Raw genomic sequence first — 15,257 nt, 5'->3', positions numbered from 1 at the left:
AACCAATGAGGCCTGGATATCTACAGACGGATGGAGTAGCCCTATGACTTTTACCACGTAAATATCAGAGAAACTGCACCTTTTTCAGTTCTATAATTTCATCATACATATCTTCTTTTTCTTTGTAGTCAGGAGTTCCAGGAACGTAGCCTACCAAAAACAAAGGTGTGTACAATAATTGGATTTGAAAGAGGTATTCTTCCTAAACAAAAACCTTACAATTGAAGGAAAACACTTAGAACAGCATCAAATTGGAAACTAGGCAATTTCTTAAAGGAAGCAAAATCAGTTTAAAAAAAAAATCTATTTTAAAAATGCAGATGTTACCATATAAACCTTCTGCCAGAGTTTATCGCACATTTCTCCTAAATATTTCTCTTTTCTCTAGTACTAGATTAAAATATCCATCTCAAAAGAAACATACACTTCATGGAAGAACATACCCCTCTCATCCCAACAAAACAATTATGTAGAAGAGATTTCTAAAAAATGTCCAGAATATGTTTTTCTATTTATTCCTAATATGTGAAAGTTTATAGTCTTTTAGAGTTGCAGGAAGCTACATATTACCAATAACAGTATAGGTACCATTTTAAATGCAAGTGAGATTTTTAAGTTTACAGTTCTCCTTTAAGGAAAGAAGACCAGAATAAAAGTTTTAATTTTGCTTCTCTAATAAAACTCAATCGATTTCAATATCACAACCACATGATAAAACACTTTCTAGAGAAGAAGTAAAAGGAGTCAATTACACAGAATTTCAGGCAAGCAGATGGTTTCTATCAATGGTTCCCAAACTCTGTTTTGCAAAGTAACAATAAATTCTCTACAGCTGGCCCATAGAACCATATTATGTTTACAATGTTTTCAACTGAAAGTGCACGGCAATTTGCAAGAAATTCTGAAAGCTAATAGCGATTCATTGCTCAAAAAAATTTAGGAACTGCTGTCTTACCTAATTTAGAAGCAGTGAGAACCAGCCTGATGGGAACATCCTGATCTCAAAAAGTATTCCAAGAATAACATTTTGACAAATGTATTTTAATACAGGTTAAACTGAAGTGGCTCTTGCTTCACCAAAGCTAAGTTTTTAAACAAACAATGCTGGGCTTTATATGGGGAAAAAAATCACTAACTTATCTACCATGCAGGTACAGAGCTTACCATTACTAGAAGAACGAGAATGTTTTGGCTTCTTCATTCCTAGAGCTTCCTTCAAATATTCTGGTGTGCTACTGGAAATGTTAGTTCGCACATGCCCCATGTCAACATCTGATTTGAGAGAATGGTTCATTCCTGCCAACAACAGAAATGCAACAAAACAGAAAAATCAGGGATAATTGTGGATTAAATTTGTGGATTTATTCTGAGAAAACACAACGCAGAAAGCTCCAGATGCTGTTAATTATTCCCACTAGAAATTCCAACGCTCAAGATCAGATAACTCAAGCTCAATTCCAACCACCCAAATAAATAATAGTGAAATGAACTCCTATGAAGCTTCTAATCAAATACAAATCTGTGTTTCTTCAGTGTTTATATGTTAAGCAGTCCCCAACACTGAATTTTATTCACATAAGCAGATGGAATTTCTGTACCGATACCTTGTTTCAGTGATCCCAGCCACATCTGCCTTGAGTTTTTTACAGTTGCACTTTCAAGATGTGCGCTGCCTGCTCCCTGCAGAGACCTCCACACTGCAGCTTTTTTAGGATACAGTTGTGTGCTAGAGCTGTATGGAGACTCTAATGCAAAAGAAAATACTTCAGCACTGCCTTAAAAAGCTCAAGGTTACAAGAATTCTTTCAGTCTTGTGCTTCCAGGTTCCCAGACACAGTCCTCTTAATTATAAAAATACAGTTTAACAACACACTAAATTCTGGCTCATGCAGAGCAATGGGACATTCACCTAAAAAGCCAAGGCTAGAAAAAAAATCCAACTCCAAGAAATGAAGACGCTTAGAAAGAGGCACAGTAACATGACCCAACACATGAGGAAATATTCACATGTACAGTTTGAATACACATCCTTAAGATAGTTGCATGCCTAAATTCATGTATTAAATTGTCCTTTCAATAAACGTATGCCAAAATGTCCTATCAATGAAAAGGATACATACTGTTAAACAGACAAAAGTAACTGTATGGCTAATAATCCACTAGCAATTTTCTTGCAGTCACCAAAGACAGAATTGGCCTAATACAATCACTAGGAAGCTCCTCACATTACTGCTTCAGGTAAGGTGGTCAGGTTTAAATATTCATGCTAACTCTGCTTCAAATGATTAGTATAGATACATGCTATATGGGTTAACTAGTTAGTCTCTAAATTATCAAGAGAAGCACAATCAGAAGCAATGTCACAAAAATCATCGCTGAAGTTAAACAGCTATTTCTAAATTCCATCATTTAGGCAGGCAAGGGAGCTTCAGTAAAAGAAGGAAGATAGATAGATATCTATCAGAAGAGCACGGGCATGCATCCTTCTCAATCTAAAGTAAAAAGTGCAACTTTATTTCATTTATTATAAACAAAACAAAATAACAAAAGTCAGTAACAGGTTTGAGATAAATACTTTTTTGAAACTGACTGGGATTAGAATAAGGAAAGTAAATGAAAAAGTACAGTAAGAATCATAAAACCCAGAAAAATGACCTCCCCAATAAATCTACAGTTTATTAAAACAAAAGATCCAATGACAGCAGGACACAATACTCTACATTGTACTTCTAAGGTCATGGGAAAGAAACAACAAATGAAACAGAGAACTGTTTAATCTATAACCACAGATATCTACTGGATGGTGGGATGTACAGCTCCAGTAATTCTAGACTCTTTCCATATAGCAAGCATCAGCATTTCTTCAAAGAGATCAAGAGAAAAAGAAGTTCAAAATGCTGGTCGTTAGAAGAAACAATGTGAAATGAAAACAGTATATGCCTGGGATCAAGAATTGCAACTAAACCATAAACTTCAATTTTAGCCTACAAAAGCCTAAATTTGCTGTTTACAAAATACAAATCTGAGATAGATGTGCCCTGCACACACCAGTGAATAATTCTAGAGAAAATCACAAGATGTTGTTTCACGTACGTCTTCCAGTTCCCACATCCCATGGAAATCTATCTTGTTCCACATAACGGATACACAAGAAAAGAATTTGGAATTCTTACTTGGTGATTTTGGAGGCTTGTGAAAAATTTTCTTCTTTAACTTCTGAAAGAAAAAATAAGTTTCTGTGTATTTAAAATGTTCCGCTCCTCCAAGATTTCTGCATATTACCTCAAAATTGCCTTAAATCACCATTTTTAATGGGGAATGGCTGCTCCAACAACACAAAACCTTCCGGCTAGAAAATATAAATTGTAGCATTAAGTATATGCAGAATGAGAGAAATTGAATTTGGCCACAGTAACAGTCACCAAAATTAAGGTGATCCTACTGATGTTTTATGCTACAGTGTCATCCATTCACGCTTAGAACTCCAAGTATTAAATATGAGCAGCAGCAAGTCCAAGGTGATCACAGAGCAGAGGATGATCTGTAGAACCATTCAGTTAATAGAAAGATTTGTTCAATTCCATTAGAATACTGCAAAGTGATTACTTAGGGCCCATAACTTGGTAAACAGTGAAATGATACCAAACAATTTCCAGCCCTCAGTGCTGGGAATTTAGAAGCCAGAACTGCATCTGGAATTATATGAGGTTTCTCTGTCAAACTATCTTGCAATAACATATTGTTAGTTCTACTGTCTGCAAAATCTATTATCGATCACTAGACATCATGTGGATGCAGTATGTGCAAAAACACCCTGAGAGGCCTTTTTAAGCATTCATCTGTGGCATGCCGTTAATAAAACTCACCATTTCTGCATCTGATTCATAGGTTATCACAGACAAGCTGTCATCTCCCTGGGAAACAGATACATAAACTGTGACATTTGCTACTCTCCAGGTAATTGGTTATAACATACGTTCAGAAAACTTTATTTCCTGTTATGATCATGACAAAGTCTGAGTGCAGTGAATTCATGGGGGGAATCTGTCACTGATTTTGGAAAAAACAGCATCATTTGCTCTAACATAAATGTTCTGGGTGACCTAGCGCCAGTCACTTCGGCCTTGATCCACAGCAAGACTTGGGCAGTCACAAGGGCTGGACTTTCGGGCGCCCTGTCGGAGGTGCTTGCTCTGCAGGAACATCTCTTAACACCTGGTGAAGCAAAAACTCATCCCTCTGCCCACTTCCCTTTCGCTTTTCCCTATCCTATCTGTGCTATGGGAACGCAGAGTAAACCAGATGGAAGAAGTGATCTGGCGAGGAAAACCCAAACTTAAATAATCGAGTAATAACAAAAAAGCGTCAGAAATACGCTAAGTTTTTCCTCCTGCAGAGCTAAGTGACACATTTTCCTGCTTCCCAACCGTGAGCATACCCACGGCAGAAGGAAAGCCCAGAAAACCCCACTTCCCTTTCAAATTATATGAATATACGAAAAGTGCGTGTTCGCTCGCTGCTGACCCCGGCGCTCGCAGGCACCGCACAGCTCCTCGCCGGGACCCCGCGGGGAGGGGGCGGCGCTGATACCGCACCGCCCGCCGCGCCCAGGCCCGCCCGGGCCCCCCCGCCGCCCGCTCCTTACCAGCTCCCCCTCGGCGGCCGCCTCGCCGCCCCCCCGCGCCATGGCGGGGGCACGGGGAGGCCTCAGGGGGGGGCGGCGGCAGGGCCGCCCGAGGCCGCGGCACCCGCGCCGGGGCAGCAGCGGCCTCGCGCGCGGCGCTTCCGGCGCGCGGCGGCCATGGCAACCCGCCACCCCGCGCCTGCGCAGAGCGGGCGGCGCCGTCGCGTCTCCGCCTCCCCGCAGCGAGGCCCCGCGCGGCCCTTCCTTCCGCGGGGCGCCAGCGCCACCGAGCGGCCCCGCGAGGCCGCGCAGGCTTCGCGACGCGCACGCTTTGCGGCCGCGGCTCCGCGACCGGCGCGCTTTACGGCCGGCGCGGCGGGTCGCCCCTGGCGACGGAGCCGCGGGGCCGGCGAGGCCATGTCGACGCTAGAGGCCTGGTTCGTCGCCCGGGCCCGCCGGCGTTTAGCCATGACCCGCGAGTGCGGCCTGCTGCTGCCGCGCGTCTGCGCCGCCCTGGCTGACCCCCGGCAGCCCGGCTCCGACGACACCTGCCTGGAGAAGCTGCTCGACTGGTTCGGAGACCTCAGCGAGGCCGGTGAGCGCCCGGGCCCCGCGGCCGCTCGGCGGGGAGGGAGCCGCTGCGGGGGTCCGGTCCCTCGGTTACGCCTGGGAGCGGTCGGGGGAGCCTTTTCGTGCTCGGGGTCGGTACGAAGCTTCAAGTGAGCCCGTGGCAGAATCGGTTAAACGCCCCCGGATCTGAGCGAGCCCTCTGGGGTTCTGGGACAGGGACAGGAGTCCCGGCCCTGACTCTGTTGTCTCTCCCTGGGCAACACCCCGTCGCTAGAACCTACCCTGAAGCTGGTGCAGGACAACCCCTGCCTGACAGAGCTCATCGCCTCCGTGCTGGCGCTGCCGGAGCCGAGTCCAAGCATCCTCTCCTTCACTCTGCGGTTAGCGGGGATACTTGCAGCTTCAGAAAACTGCTTCCAGCACTTACAGGTGAGTCAGGTACCTGCTGCCACATGGCTCTTTCCTCCTCCTCCTCCTTTCTTCAGAACACCTGAAAATATGTGTATTTGGCTTGTAGAATTTCTAGTATACATCAAACAAATCAGCAAACAGTAGTATGTTACTGTAGACGTATAATCACGCTATTCCTTTTCAGCTCTCACATAAAGCTGCTGTCTTCTTTCTTCTGTTTTGCAACAACCATGGAAGTGTGGGGTGCATCTCATTTTCAGTTCAATAACAGTATGTGGTATAACAGCATCTCCCAGCCATAACTGCAAAATATTACATCCATGGACAGATCTCTTAGATTCAAACTGCAGTAACATTTAAGGTTTTCCCTCGATAGCAAATTGACAGGAAATCTCTCACTGATTCCCTGCAAAAATGAGGGAACATTTAAGCCCTGCTCTATACAGTGGCATAGATTTACAGTACAAAACTCAAAACCGAAGAGGCTGCCTTCAGGGAAGAGATGCATGTGACAAAGCAATCTAATGGAAATGAGATATGCTTAAATTTTCCCCCACATCTTAAAAACAAACTTTTCCACTTTATAATAAGTTATACTTTTAGCAAGAGAAGGCCTCACTACAGTATTGATGCTGAGTTTAAGTATGGGATTCTGAATATTTTTCTCTTCAGTTATACTTTTAGCAAGAGAAGGCTGATATTGATATTACTGACTTGGGATGACTAAGCAGTCCCTCCTCTCCTCTCGAGGCCCTTTGCTTACTGTTCCCTCTGTGTGTTCTCCTCTGGCCTCAGCAGGAGAAGCTGTTGGTCAGGCTCTTTGGCGAGGACGGGCCTCTGAACAGCGCGCTGTGGGAAGATGCATCTGTGCGAAGTGGCTGGGTGGAAGGTGTGCGCAGCATGATGCGCCACCAGCCCGCCCTCCACTTCCTCTGCAGTGGGGGTGAGTACTTCAGAACTGGTAACTCTGAGGTCCTTGGTGTCCCTTCCATTCCAGTCTGTTGCTGAGATGTTGAATGAGATGGACAGTACGAAGACCACATGCCAGTGTGGTTATTTTCCTTTACTTAAGAGAAAAGTAAACCATTTGCAGAAAAAAACTGAAGTTATTGAAAGAGGGTTTTTTTGTTAAACTGGTTGTGTATTTCACTTTCTTCAGCACTAAAAATGATGTTTCTGTCAGAGGGGAAAAGGCATATCTTATGAAATGTGGGATAAAAGGAGCTTGTTAGAAACGTAGTGTGTTCTTATTTGTAATTCTTACCAAAACACATATTTCCGCGAGATTTTACTTTAAAAGAACAAACTAGGAGTTCAGTTTTCTCTGTTAATACTCACTCACATTTGCGGTTGCATTGTCCTTATGCAGGTATGTAAGTTTTCCTGCTGCTAACACCAGGCTTAGATTCCATGCATGGAGGGGTCTAAGAGACTGAAGTGGTATTAACCTATGGAGTACATATGCTTCTGGCTGTGTGATAGAAAAGAAGTACTGTTGCTGCAGTTCCCTTTTTTGCTTACCAGTCATGTCACAAGCTACTCCCATAGATGTACAGCAAGCGTGCTATCAACTCTCCTAATATTACTAACATTACATCGAAGACCTCTTCTGTTCCTGAGTTGCTAATATCACCTGAGGTCTGAAAATAATTCTTCTTTCTTCTTTTGCTTTTTGTTAAGGATGGGCTGACCCTAAGTTGCAGTAGAGACTGCAAAATAAATATAAAAAGAAAAAATACAAATGCATTTAGATCTGTATGATACTTTAATTAGAGTGATATGTGGTGGGACTGCAACAAGGCTCTGCCTCACAATAGAAAGGGTTTTCCCCTCTCCTTCCCCCTACCCTCCCCCTTCAATGTCTTGTTTTGTTTTGACACAGGAGGCATAGATGTGATCTTCACTCTGCAAGGAGATCCCAGCCTGTTTGTGGCTTCAGCTGCCAGTCGGCTTCTGGTGCACATGCTCACCTTCTCTCTAGAGTCTGAAATGACTAAACCTCTCAGTGTGAAGGACTGTGACTGGCCAGTGTGTGCCCAAATGATTATAAAGCATATAGAAGATTCCCTTCAATCCAGCTCTGTCTCTCGAATCGAGCAGTCATTAAAACTGTTAACTAGTTTGTTTGGCAGTTGTCATGCTCCATGGACTGAAGTACTTTGGCTAGGTGTAGCAAAGCAAGTAGAATCCTTTTTGACAGAAGAGTCAGTTCAAGCACAGCCGATGCTGGCGGATCTTTTGCTTAACATGGCAAGGTGAAGATCTTTTGGGAACTTGGATCCGGTGATGAGAAATACCTGTTTTCCAGTGTATATATTTATAGGATACGTTATTGACACTTTTTTCTTCCTAGGTCTCCTGTGTTTTGTGACACTGAAGGCAGTTTTTGGGCATTAGTGACATCTGCTCTGGAACATTTAACCCCTGTACAAGCAGGTCCTTTGGCAGTAGGAATTCTGAGGCTCCACAAATGGTAGGAGTTGCTGCTATGAAATATTCACAGTTTGCAGATGTTCTTGCACTGATATGTCTGGTGTCTTTCTAAGGGCTGTTATTTTCTCTGTATTTTTCATTATGTTCCTTAACATGTAAGACTAGTTGGCAAGACCATGCCCATAGTTAACAGTTTTAGACACTAATAGGTAGAATAATACAGTTTCAAAGGGAGAGAAATGAAAGAAGCCAGTGTCATGCTTACAGGTACACACTTGCGTCTTATCTACAGCCAGCCAATCTCTCAGGCAGAGATAGCAGATTTCTTTAAATTTGTAATGACTAGGTTGATTAAGGTGGACACAATTTGTCTTCCTGTCAAATTCATTATTCTCTGTTCGGTTTTCTCTCACAAAAACAGTGACTAGTGTAGGAACTTAAAGTGCTCTCCAAAATAAGTTTGCCGTGTGGAGACCTCTGCCAACAGTCATAGAATAACTTGGGTTAGAAGGGACCAGTAGAGTCATCTAATTCAACCTCCTGCTCAGTGCAGGGCTAATTTCAAAGGCAGGTCAGCTTGCTCAGGGCCCTCACCAGTCAATGTTCAAATATCCCCAAGAGTGGCAATTCCATAAATTCTTTGGGCAACCTCCAGCGCTTACTCACTCTTGGTATGAAAAACACTTTTTGTATATCCAGTTGGAATCTACCCTGTTGCAGCTTATGACCATTGCATCTTATCTTATTACTGTGCACCTCTGAGAAGTCTGCCTGCATCTTCTCCATAACTCCCATTTACCTGGTAGAAAAAGCATAAAGAAGTCATCAGATGTTAAATTAATATAGCACATATAGATAATGATTTATAGGTGAAGTAACACCTGTGTCTTTAGCTATAAGGATACTGTTTCGTTGAGAAGAGATCATCCCTTTAAACCACCTTTGTACACAAGATTCCACTCTCTCTGCTATTTGCATTGCTTGCTGAGGCTGCTTATAAATTCCAGAGCCATTTCTCCTCTGCTCTTCGTTTAGCCAAGGAAGCTTGGGAGAAGGCTTGAATCCTGGTAATACTTTCATTGCTCTTCTGTCAGTTGCTGGCTTGATTAGAAGCCTAGGTGAAAAACGCTATTCTTTTGATCAATATCTGGGGGCACATGGTTTGAGAAAGAATTGAAGCGTTTTTGTTTTGTTGTTGACTGCTGTTTCCTCCTTTGAAGCCCACAAGATGTGAGGATTCAGGCACTGACTGTTCTGCTTCAGCCAATGGACTGTATTTTAAGAGCAGCCTCCCAGCCTCTGGAATATGCAGGTACAGTGGTGATAGAAAAGTTAGAGACTATTCTGCTTGCCAGGGTTTTTAGTGTCTGGTTGAGGAGGAAGAGTGGAAGAAGTCAATGACAGCACCAGTGTCTTTGGTAAAGTTCAGCATCCTGCTGATTGACGAGAATTACATTTGAAGGCATATCACTCCAATTACATCACTTGAAACTCTTGATTAGCTTACATGCTTTAAATTCACTGTTCTTTGTACTCACTAAATAGCAACCTGAGTTCTTCTCTCCTTCATTCCTCCAGGTTTGCTGGATGAGTCTGTCACTGATCCTGCCACTGTTGAAAGTCTTCTGTCCTCCAAGTCATCTTGTGCTAGTCTCCTGTGTCAGACTCTTGGTCATCTGGAGGAGCTACTGTCTCTGGTAACATTCAGAGAAGATAAAAGCCCAGGGATGAGACTGGTCTTTGAAAGACAGCATTAAGATTGGTTGCAAACTTCTGCAGTAGGACTTTATAGAACATGGAGAAGGGTTGAAGGTGGGGGTTTCTTTATGTTAAAGAAATCTAGCACACTAGACTCCAAATAAGAGAACAGAAAAATACCGAGGCTTGCAAAGACAGAATGCATTTAGTTTCAAATCCACCTTCACAAGCCTCGTTATTTATACCTTATTACTTCTGCAAATATTGATCCCATGAAAAATGAACTGAACTGCTTTCCCAAGGAGTGATAGGAATCATCCTCCATCTGTGCAATAGTCCTCTGGGAAAGAGGAAGATAAATTTGTTCATAGCTATCACCCTTGTGATCCAATAAGAATGGGCACACTAGAAATTGAAGTTTTTGCCCAAGTCCTGGTCTGTATGCACATTTGAGACATTTGTTGGAAACTTGCTTTTTTTCCTTTTATTAGATTCATTTGCCAGTGGATTTACCCTGTACGTCTTTGCTACGCTCTGTCATGACAATATTACAATTCTGTAACGGCCTCCTAATTCCAGCCTCTCCTCTGGGAAGCAAGATAAGTCAAATCTTGATTGGTTGCTTCAGACTACAGAGGTCAGCTCTTGATGTCCTGGCTCTGCTCTCAGAGCGGAAGGGTGAGTTAATATTTGTGCTTTAATTTTTTAAAATTTTGGAAATACTTCACCATTATGTAATTGCAGAATTTTCCATTCCACCTCTTCACTGAAGTTTTTGAGCAAAGACTACCATTTCCATTTCTGAAATTTGTTCATTTTTCAATTCCTTCTACTGTGTTGGTTAGCCTTAATTTCTGTTGATAAGCTAGGGCAGGTAATGCTGTAACTAAAAAAAAAAAAAAGTTTTAATTAGTGGTTTCGAGAAGTTGGATATTTCACGCTTGCTTTCGAGAAGTTGGATATTTCACCCTTGCTTTCAGGACTGTATTTGCTTTCTTCTCCAAAATGTAGTTTTATAATCTTTCACTATTTCAACAGTTGAATTTTTCCATTCTCTCACTATTGGACCTTTAGCTATCAGTTTTCTGTATTTCAGGCTGTGACACACCTATAGAAAGTTTATTTGACATCCTCTTGACATACCTGGAGAGTCCAAACACTAGTCCTATGGTAAGTGTAGGAGCAAGGACAGAGTCAAGTCTATTAGCTTGCTCCACTGGGATGAAGTTCTGAGAAACAGTCTGACTATAGTTGCTTCTTAACATAGTTTGTATTAGAATACGTAGGAGGTTTATTTTCGTTCTGGGTGGCTTGCGGGTGATAGCTAAAATGTTAGTGAGTGAGTAATTGGACGCTTTCGAAAGACAAGCAGCCATCACATCTAGGAGCAATGCCAACATAGTAAACTTGATATGGCCTTTATTTGTTTTGTCAGAATGGCTCAGAAGACAACTGCAAATCAAAGACTAGAGAAACTAGCAGTTTATATTACTAACTTGAGAACAGGCATGTTCTAGGAGCTTGCTAGAAATACTATATAGGCATCACTTACTTGTGGCTTACTTCTTAAGAAGGACAGATATTTGTTTTTCCTGGGAATTTCTCTGTAATTGGAAGATAAGACAAATTTTATCTAGTGTAAAGGCAAAAAATGCTTCCACCTGTATTAAAGTAAGTCTGCCTTATGTTGTTTCAGGTTCTGAAAAAATCATTTCAAGCTACATCCAAATGGCTGGTGTGCTTACCTGAAATGTCCTGCTTCTACAGCCAGTGGCAAACCAAGAAGATTCTGCAAGGTAACAAAACTATTCAAGCTGGGACAAAGAGCAGCTAGCAGCATATATGAAATCTGCTCTCACCTACCTTTCCCACTCAGAACACTTACAGCTCACCCGCAGTTGCATTAAATGTAGGTTTAACAGTCCCTGTAGTGCATTGGAGAACTCTAGCGGAAGCACACAGCAGCAGCAAAAGGGATTGCATTTGATAAAATGATGTAGAGGCTGAAAAGTGATTGCTTTGATAAGACTTGTTACCTTTCATGTCAATCCAAGCCTGTCACTTGGCTTTTACAGATATATTTGTGGTGCTGCAGAAGCGTTTGTGCAGTCCTTCCTGGGAAGTACGAGATTCTTCTCTGGAGTTCCTCACCATCCTGATTAAAGGCTTGAGAGGTATGTGTAGAGATATGATGGTTCAGATTGGAGGAGTATTTCTTTTAATGCTATAAAAGTCATTGGGATTTGTGAAGCATCCTCTAATGTGTAATTGGAGAGAAAAAAAATTTGTTCTCAGATCATGATCTTCCAAAAGATTAATAAGCTTATAGTACTTTCCTGTTAAACTCAGATTTCTGTGTCCTCCTCAATGACAGTTTTAGTGAATTAAACTGAGATAGGTTGAGACTGTCCTTCAACATACATTTAAGCAGGTGACAATCCTTAATGGCAGGTAGTCCTTTCCCTTTTCCCTATTTGCTCTGTAGTGGAATCTGTTTGGTTCCACTGAACAGGCTGGGGGCTGGGATTTAAGAGGTGCAGTGCTGCAGATCATCTTTGCATGCTTTGGATTAATTACTGATTTTCCACTTTTCCTGAATGCTCAAGCACTGCAGCAGGTAGCACTAAAGCTGTATCAGTTCTTCTGCAGTAGCTCTGCTGTTTTGGAAGAGAGGAGGATGTTGTCTACTACTGTTGTCTCCAGGTCAGAAAAGAAGTGTCCAGCACACTCAGCTGTGTTAGCAGTTCACCTCAGCAGCCCTTCTCAGTGGCACTGCTTCAGTTACATGTAGTTTCCTCTGCCAGTGTCTCAAGAACAAGAGGAGAAGACTCCTTCCTTCTTTAAGCAAAACCATTAGTTTGATGGGCTGAAACCATGTCCCTGCTTGCCCAAAAGAAGGGTTTTCTTGCCCCTAGAGTAACTGTAAATCAATTTTTCCAAACTTCACTGTTTAGCAGGGCTCGACTGGATGTCACCAAGTTGCTACAAAATGAGGAGCCTGACACAGAGCATCTGTACTCCTGCGAGCAGCTGCCTGGTGTCTGCAGCAGCTCAGCTCACTGGCAGCTGTCCCTGCAGTCAGTGGGCGTCCTTGTATGACGCAGAAGACTGTTTGCATTGGAAACAGCTTCAAGCTCTGAGAGAATAAAGCCTCACTTCTTTGGATTGCTGTCTTGTTTACAGACCAGGATGAGTTCAGGCAGACTCTCCTCTCTTCGGAGGTGCCGAGGCTCACAGAAGATCTTCTTGAGGACCCAGAGAGTTATGTGCGAGCAAGTGCTGTGACTGCTGCGGGACACTTGACCTTCATTACTTGCTTTGCTCCGCAGTCGCCTGTCATAGAGAATCAACATAATAAAGAGGTATGGTAACTTTGTGTAGCCCACAGCAGCAGAATCAAGCAGAACTACACATCAGTTTGCTGTTATATTATTTATAACTTTGTTGAAGTCATCTGCAGTCTCATGCAGTCAGATTTCACAACCATTTAAATAAGATGCTACAGCAGTGACAAGGGACTAGATTTTTTACTTACACTATTCTTGTTTCTTTACATGTTCTTTCCCTCTTTGTGTATTCTCTTTGTCTTTTTGCATTTAGAACACTGTAGCAAAGCTTCAAGAAATCTTGTCAACGGATCCAGAGGGCTTTCCTAGGAGGGCTGTGATCAGCATCTTCACCAAGTGGCTGAGACAAGGCTACACAGGTCTACTGCAGGATACAGAGCAGTTTGTCTCTAGAGTGATCCAAATTGCAGAGAGCGACTTAGACTGGGAAGTCAGACTTGGTGGTTTGGAACTGGTTGAAGTCTTCTGTGTCCAGACGCTTTGCCGACTTGGCCGTCCTAAATGCCCGTATGCTCCTTTCTCATCTGCATTCACTAGTTCTGTTCGTCAGAATGAGTCGCTGCAGATATTTTGCCGAGCAAAACTGTTTGGCTTTTTGTTTTGTTCTTTGTGCGACTGTGACAGGCCAGTGGGTCAGAGAGCCTGTGATATACTACTTGCCTTAAGATCCAGTTTTTATCCAAGTAACACCCTGAAGGATCTTGAAGAGACTGGAGATTCATCTGCAGGACATGGCATTGCTTGGTTACAAAGGACACTAAGGCAGGGTTCTCTGGCCCAGAACTTCCCCACAGGCAGTGGTAATGAGGTTGACTTCCAAGATCCAGAGAGCATGCTGCTGGCTTTGGGAACAATAGACCTAGAAGAGCTGCACGATAATCTAAACAAAAGTAGTGACCATGTGGAGAAAAGCCCTCAATCACTCTTGCAGGACATCCTTGCTACTGTGGGGACCATAGAGGAGAATGAAGCTGACTGCTACTAAAGACATCTTCTGCTTTGAGGGAACAGTGCTTCAAACCATTTTCTTTTGGAGGAGAACTTTTGCTAGTCATGAAGTCTTTCTTGAGAGAGTCTCAAAAGAAGGGCTACGCTGAATAGAGAAAAGGATTGTTTTGTTATTTGTTAAATGGGTCAGACACTGATTTAATACTGATGAAAAATTTCTGATAAATGTAGTTTATAATTGTTTGAGCTGTTTTTCAAAGTAAATATATTAAGAAATGCATTTGTTTTGCTTTTAATTTGTACATCTTTTAGGAAAGCACCAGATCTTGCCTCCATGAAGAAACATCATATTTTTTTAAAAAACAGAAACAAGTGACTGAAAACAAATTATTGCATGCTCCTTTTGAGGCCAGAGTAGATAAACCTTTTCAAGACTGGCTTTAAAACATTATTTTTTTACCTTGTCCATATCCCTATTCTAAAAATGGGCTTCTCAAGTTCCCTGTTGCATTTAGAACAGAAGGTGGCATTTGAGGAATTACAAGAGTACTGGTTTTACATATCCGTGGAAGAAAATTTATAGTACTAACACAGTAGTCTGATCTCAGTGAGGACACTAAAAAGCTGACAAAGTTCTTACTTTATGCTTTTTAAATTGAAGTCAGGAGCAAGTCCCAACTTGTTGACCTTTAGAAATCAAGAATAGGAGCATTTACAAAGAACTAGAATAGCTGCTAACTGACAAAACAGACTTTGACACCTCCAGCTGTTCCATCATAAAATTAATCTCTGCTTAGTTTTGATAAACAATTAGAAAACAGCAGCTATAATGAGAATGGCAACACTGTTTTCTGGAGGAAAGATTTGTCAGCTTTTAAGAAGCTCAGGGAAGACTGTAGTTTGTGACTTAATCCAATGCCTTCTCTTGTGCTGTTTAAGAAGCCTTCTATAACGTGGAAAAAAACCCTACTTTTAGCAGTAGGTCAAACCATACTGTATTTCTTTTCAGTACCAAGGTATTACTTAGCATCCTGTATCCTCTCTTAGCCTAATACAGAGGCAGAAACAACACTCATTTTATCCTAATGGAGGCTCTAGCATTTAATGCAGTTGAGATACTTACTCATATAATCTCAGCCTTCAGTATTATCCCTGCAGCAGTACACTGGGGTTAGATGTAGTTTAAATGTCTCGCTGCTGAGGCTGGAGGTTTACTCTATGCCTTT

General features: G+C 42.3%; 2 protein-coding genes across 4 annotated transcripts in view; one reads left to right on the top strand and one right to left on the bottom strand.

Moving 5' to 3' along the window:
- The window catches only part of IQCE (IQ motif containing E), a 28,755-nt gene extending 23,909 nt beyond the window's left edge, over positions 1–4,846 (bottom strand). For both annotated transcript variants that reach the window (XM_064520173.1, XM_064520174.1), the window contains exons 1-6: positions 4,646–4,846; positions 3,867–3,914; positions 3,174–3,216; positions 1,605–1,745; positions 1,165–1,296; positions 80–150 (exon numbers count right to left, since the gene is read on the bottom strand). In XM_064520173.1, coding sequence (XP_064376243.1) covers positions 80–150; positions 1,165–1,296; positions 1,605–1,745; positions 3,174–3,216; positions 3,867–3,914; positions 4,646–4,687 — 477 coding nt within the window. In that variant the 5' untranslated portion in view covers positions 4,688–4,846. The remainder of the gene's footprint in view (positions 1–79; positions 151–1,164; positions 1,297–1,604; positions 1,746–3,173; positions 3,217–3,866; positions 3,915–4,645) is intronic.
- A 142-nt stretch (positions 4,847–4,988) lies between these two features.
- On the top strand, positions 4,989–14,311 carry BRAT1 (BRCA1 associated ATM activator 1). Of its 2 annotated transcripts, none has more exons than XM_026116195.2 (13): positions 4,989–5,219; positions 5,469–5,623; positions 6,404–6,548; positions 7,488–7,860; positions 7,959–8,078; positions 9,259–9,350; positions 9,617–9,735; positions 10,228–10,414; positions 10,833–10,906; positions 11,433–11,532; positions 11,812–11,910; positions 12,920–13,098; positions 13,337–14,311. In XM_026116195.2, exons 1-13 carry the CDS (start codon positions 5,042–5,044, stop codon positions 14,066–14,068), a joined length of 2,553 nt encoding a protein of 850 aa, XP_025971980.2. In that variant the 5' UTR covers positions 4,989–5,041; the 3' UTR covers positions 14,069–14,311. The 2 variants fall into 2 exon arrangements, with proteins under 2 accessions (XP_025971980.2, XP_025971978.2); XM_026116193.2 differs by having other exon boundaries at positions 6,401–6,548.
- Positions 14,312–15,257: the final 946 nt, after the last annotated feature.

This window comes from Dromaius novaehollandiae, chromosome 14 (genome assembly GCF_036370855.1).
Source record: "Dromaius novaehollandiae isolate bDroNov1 chromosome 14, bDroNov1.hap1, whole genome shotgun sequence".
Lineage (NCBI taxonomy): Eukaryota > Metazoa > Chordata > Aves > Casuariiformes > Dromaiidae > Dromaius > Dromaius novaehollandiae.
The sequence above is the reverse complement of the archived record's forward strand: the minus strand, read 5'-3'. Positions and strand labels throughout refer to the sequence as shown.

What these genes read in the sequence shown, in the direction of transcription:
- BRAT1 (XM_026116193.2), top strand. Translation starts at nt 5,042, where the DNA reads ATGTCGACGCTAGAGGCCTGGTTCGTCGCCCGGGCCCGCCGGCGTTTA. An exon ending in ATTCTGAGGCTCCACAAATG is followed by an intron (nt 8,079 to 9,258) that starts GTAGGAGTTGCT and finishes CCTCCTTTGAAG; the next exon opens with CCCACAAGATGTGAGGATTC. An exon ending in CCAGCCTCTGGAATATGCAG is followed by an intron (nt 9,351 to 9,616) that starts GTACAGTGGTGA and finishes TCATTCCTCCAG; the next exon opens with GTTTGCTGGATGAGTCTGTC.